The sequence below is a fragment of the Patagioenas fasciata genome, unplaced genomic scaffold (genome assembly GCF_037038585.1).
Source record: "Patagioenas fasciata isolate bPatFas1 unplaced genomic scaffold, bPatFas1.hap1 Unplaced_11, whole genome shotgun sequence".
NCBI lineage: Eukaryota > Metazoa > Chordata > Aves > Columbiformes > Columbidae > Patagioenas > Patagioenas fasciata.
In genome coordinates this window covers 1,396,226-1,401,304 of record NW_027288522.1, presented here as the reverse complement: position 1 = coordinate 1,401,304, position 5,079 = coordinate 1,396,226, and the positions used below count along the sequence as shown (strand labels likewise).

The 5,079-nt window shown below is 45.6% G+C and overlaps 1 protein-coding gene across 1 annotated transcript; it reads left to right on the top strand.

The window, feature by feature from the left end:
- Positions 1–1,411: 1,411 nt before the first annotated feature.
- LOC136116117 (olfactory receptor 6E1-like) lies at positions 1,412–2,395 on the top strand. The gene has a single exon (XM_065862327.1). It carries the CDS (start codon positions 1,412–1,414, stop codon positions 2,393–2,395), a length of 984 nt encoding a protein of 327 aa, XP_065718399.1.
- The last annotated feature ends 2,684 nt before the right edge of the window (positions 2,396–5,079 follow it).

The window sequence follows — 5,079 nt, the reverse complement described above, 5'->3', positions numbered from 1 at the left end:
TGTCTGGAATCCCACAAGAAGAAATCCCACACAAATTGGGCAAACCTTTAATTTTTGCTTATTTTGGAGGTGGTTGATATTGAAGGAGGTTGACTTTACTCAATCACTTGGTTTCATGTTGATCCATTGTCTCAGACTAGTTTCTCCTGTTGTCTCTGTGGACGATGAGATGGGAAAGTCCTGGGAGCACCCAGGTGACTAATGACTGAAGAGCTCTGGTTGCACACCTGCACAACTTTGTTTCACCGCCTCAAACCCACCATCTCCTCCTCTCCCCCTTATCCCCTTGCATTTTGAATCATCCTGGTTTTGGAGCTGTCTGCTCTATTCCTTTCTATGTCTGAAAACAAATGTAAAGATGAAGGGAAAAACACCAGATTTTATTGTATATGTGGGCTTTTTTTGTGCTTCTTTCTCCTAGATGTGTGGTTTGATTTAAGAAATATAACTTAAGAAAACTTAAGTCAGGTCGAGACTTGACTAGTGAGTTTCACCTACCTCACAACAGGTGCCTGTGAGAGTTTGTTTTCCCGAAGCTCCCTGTATAATCAATGGAGACAGGAGAAAACTCTCAAGGCTGGGTCCTCCCAACCTATAGCTGGCACGCAAAAGAAAAGTTACAAATCTCTTCCAGTCAGTTTTCTTCTGGTCTGCATTTAGGTCAGGACATTTAATAGTAACAGCAATGAGCAACTGTTTGGAAGCAACTGCATTTCAATGCAGATGGATGTCAGATGAGACTGTGTGGAACCATAACCAATTTCAGTCATTATTTAGAGTACTAAAGAAGATGAGTTATACTTGTTCTCTATTCTGCCCTCCTATCCCCTTTCCTCAAGAAAGCGAGAGCACGAAGCTGTGGAAGAAAGCAGGGGATTATGGAAGAGGTGCTTGATACTGCTTATTCTGAAATCAATAGATACTCAGGGACTCCTAATCCAAAAAGGCAAGTACTGAAGAGTAGAAAGAAAAGCTTTCAATATACATTTGATATGATTTGATTTGATTTGATTTGATTTGATTTGATTTGATTTGATTTGATTTGATTTGATTTGATAGTTTAGCATTTGTGCAATAAAAGGGATGACTTAGCCACAGAGGTGTGATAGATGTTTGGAACCAGTCTGCATGAATTTGGAATTTGGCAGGAATGGCATAAAATAGCTAACAGACTTTAAAATCCCCTGTGTTGAAGGAAGAATTCTTTATGAGTGTTTGAAAAAGGTTGAAAGAAGACGACAAATTGTCTGAGAACTCCAGTTTAAACTTGATAGAGAAAAATCAGGGTATGAGAAATGCTTGAAATACTTTATTTGTGTACTATAGGAAGACTGCAAGGAACGAAAGAAGCAGAGAAGGTTTTGTAAAGCCTTTCACCCAGACTGTGGAATTATCACACTTGTTTTTTGCCATGTTCCTGTCTCAGCATGATGAACTGAAATTCAACATGGGACCAGAAAATGGAACTGCAGTTACTGAGTTTGTCCTAGAGGGTTTCTCAGGGCTTGATCAAAGACTACAGCTCTTACTCTCTCTGTTCTTTCTGCTCATATACCTGACAACAGTGATGGGGAACACTACCATAACTTTCCTCGTATATGCAGATCACCGCCTACAAACCCCCATGTACTTTTTCATTGCCAATCTGGCCTTCCTAGAAATCTGGTTTACATCCTCCACAAGCATAAAATTGGTTGTGATCCTGGGTTCTGGTAAGAGAACAATCTCACTAAGCAGCTGCTTTGCCCAATCCTATTTCTATTTTTCCCTGGGCTGTACAGAGTTTGTTCTACTAGTTGTCATGTCCTTTGACCGCTATGTTGCCATCTGCCAACCTTTGCGTTATGCTGCCATCATGAAGCCTCAGCTCTGCATCCACCTGGTTGTTGCTGCTTGGGTCACAGGCTTCACACTCTTGAGTTACCGCCTGGTCATCCTCTCCCAGCTGACTTTCTGTGGCTCAAATGAGATCCATCACTTTTTCTGTGACAACTCCACCTTATTCAAACTGTCCTGCTCTGACACCAGCTTGCTCTGGAAAATAGACTCTGTTTTCTTATCATTTGTCGTTCTCGGTTCCTTATGTTTAACTCTGGCATTTTACATGTGCATCCTTTTCTGCATTGTACATCTTCCAGCAGCCTCTGGGAGGAAAAAAGCTTTTACCACGTGTTCTTCCCATCTCACCACTTTGGCCATTGCATATGGGAGCTGTATTGTTCTCTATGCATGTCCTTCAGAATATGTTTCCTTGGAGACTAACAGCATTGTAGCGTTGCTGAACACTGTTCTGTACCCATTCTTAAATCCATTCATCTATGGTCTCAGAAACAAGACTGTGATACTGGCCCTGAATGAAGCCATTGCCCGTACAACAACACAGATTTTCCCCTAATCATGAGGCATTTCTGGACAGCATTTCCAGTGATCTGCTATCATATGCTAGATAATACCAATGCATATGTATGCAACCTCCAGACACAGATGACTCAGGAGATTTATGTTCTCGTTGGATGTTGTTAAGTGATAAGAAGCTCCTCTGCACACACAAAGAAGGCACTAACAAAGGCAGGAGAAGTAAGTCAGTTAATACCCTGCCCCAACTGCTCCCAGCACCATCACATGAGCCACCAACTCATCACAAGCCCACCTCCAAAACCAAGAATAGCACAGAGGCTCATTGGCAAGTGGGAACCCAAATTACAGGCTCTGAGGAATTAACATCTTGTTCCAAGGCTGCCCTGGGAGTGCCATCAGCCTCATTGTCCAGGTTTGAAGCCCATTGAGAGGAATGACTGAGAGCAGCTCTCTGGATCACCATTTAGACTAACAGGATTTTGCCTAGGGGTGCAGGACACATTTGGGTGCAGGGGAAGAACGTTTCTGGATTACACAGGACTTATCATGGGAAGTTTGGGGAAGGACCCCAACCAGTGCAGTCTGTCCTGTCTTCTCATTAAACTTAATTTCTAAATCTATGCTATGTGAGCAAATCTCTCCTCTGCATGAATGTGTGAGTGTAGTGAGCAGAACAGGAGCAGGGGGTCAGACAGCCTGTATGTCATTGGTGCCAGCAACTGAGAGACCAGAGTGACCAGACATAAGAGTGTGTGTGCACATGTGTGTGACTGGGGAGGTCTGTACCAGTATCTGGAATGGGGCTGCAGCCCTGGGGGCTCATGTGTCCTGGTGTCTGCAACTGGCAAGGCCGATATCCTGAGGAGGCTGCTGAGCAGACTGTTTGGGCCCAGGATCCACCCTGTTACAGGTATATGTGTAAAACAGACTAGACTAGACTAGACTAGACTAGTTCAGTGGGAAGAGGCCTACAATGATCATCTAGTTCAAATACCTGACCCATTCAGGGCTGACCAAAAGATAAATCATGTACCAAGGGCATTGTCCAAGTGTCTCTTAAACACTGACAGGCTTGGGGTATTGACCACCTCTCTAGGAAGCCTGTTCCAGTTTTTGACCAACCTTGATAAAGAGATGGTTCCTAATATCTAGTCTAAACCTTCCCTGACCAAGCTTTGAACCATTCCCACGTGTCCTATCACTGGACACCAGGGAGAAGATCTCAGCACCTCCCTGTCCATGTCCCCTCCTCAGGAAGCTGTAGAGAGCAATGAGCCTCCTTTTCCCCAAACAAGAGAAGCCCAGAGTCCTCAGCTGCTCCTCAGAGGACAATCTTTCCAGCCCTTTCACCAATTTTGTTACTCTGCTCTGGACATATCCAAGGGCCTTCACATCCTTGTTGTAATAGTATATGGGGCCCAGAACTGCACACAGCCCTCAAGGTGAGGCCATACCAATGTTGAATACAGCAGCATAGTCACGTCTTCTGACCACATGGCCATGCTGTGTTTGATGCACCCCAGGATGGGGATTACTGTCTTGGCTGCTGGGGAACAGTGTTGCCTCCTGTTGACCGTGTGGCCAACCATCACTCCAGATCCCTTTCTGCAGGGCTGCTCTCCAGCCGCTCTCTCCTAATCTACACTTGCACTCAGTGTTACTCTATCCCAGGTGAACAACCCAGCACTTGGACTTGTTCAGTTTCATGCCAAGTGCCGGGTTCTGCAGTTGGGTCACAACAACCCCATTCAACACTACAGGCTTAAGGAAGAGCGACTGGAATCTGACAATGGAAAAGGACCTCGGGGTGTTGATCAGCACCCATCTGAACATGAGCCAGCATGTGCCCAGGTGGCCAAGAAGGCCAGCAGCATCCTGGTGTGCAACAGGAATAGTGTGGCCAGCAGGACCAGGCAAGTGATCATCCCCCTGTTCTCGGAACTGGTGAGGCTGCACCTCAAATCCTGTGTGTAGTTTTGGGCTCCTCACTACAAGAAAGACCTTGAGGTGCTGGAGTGAGTTCAGAGAAGGGCAGTGAAGTTGGTGAGGGGTCTGGAGAACAAGTCAGATGGGGAGCAGTTGAGGGAACTGGGACTCTGTAGCCTGGAGAACAGGAGGTTGAAGGGAGACCTTATCACTGTCTACAAGTGCCTGAAAGGAGGTTGTAGCATGGAGAGTGTTGGTCTCTTCTCTCAAACAGCAAGTGATAGGACAAGAAGAAAGGGGCCACAAGTTGCACCCAGGAAGGTTCAGTTTGCATAATAGGAAAAATTTCTTCACAGAAGAGGTTGTCAGGCAGTGAAACAGGCTGCCCAAGGAAGTGGTTGAGTCACCATCCCTGAAGGTGTTTAAAAGACATATAGATGAGGTTCTTAGGGACATGGTTTATAGCCAGAGTTAGGTTAATGGCTGGACACGATGATCTTGAGGGTTTCTTCCAACTTATATGATTATATGATCTCACTGGGATGAGAAACATCATGGGGCAGCTCACCCATATGGAGTACCAGTATGGATGGATGAATGGGTGGATGGATGGATGCATGCATGCATGTATGCATGGTAGGGCAATCAGATAGATAGATGGATTGAGACAGAGAGGAGGATCAACCTCCCTATCAGCCCAAGGGCTGGGATCAGCCATGGCAGGAACACAGGACCGTCCCCCTGTGTCCTCTGCTCTTGTTTTCAAGAGATCCTTCACACCCGTTGCTGGCAGCC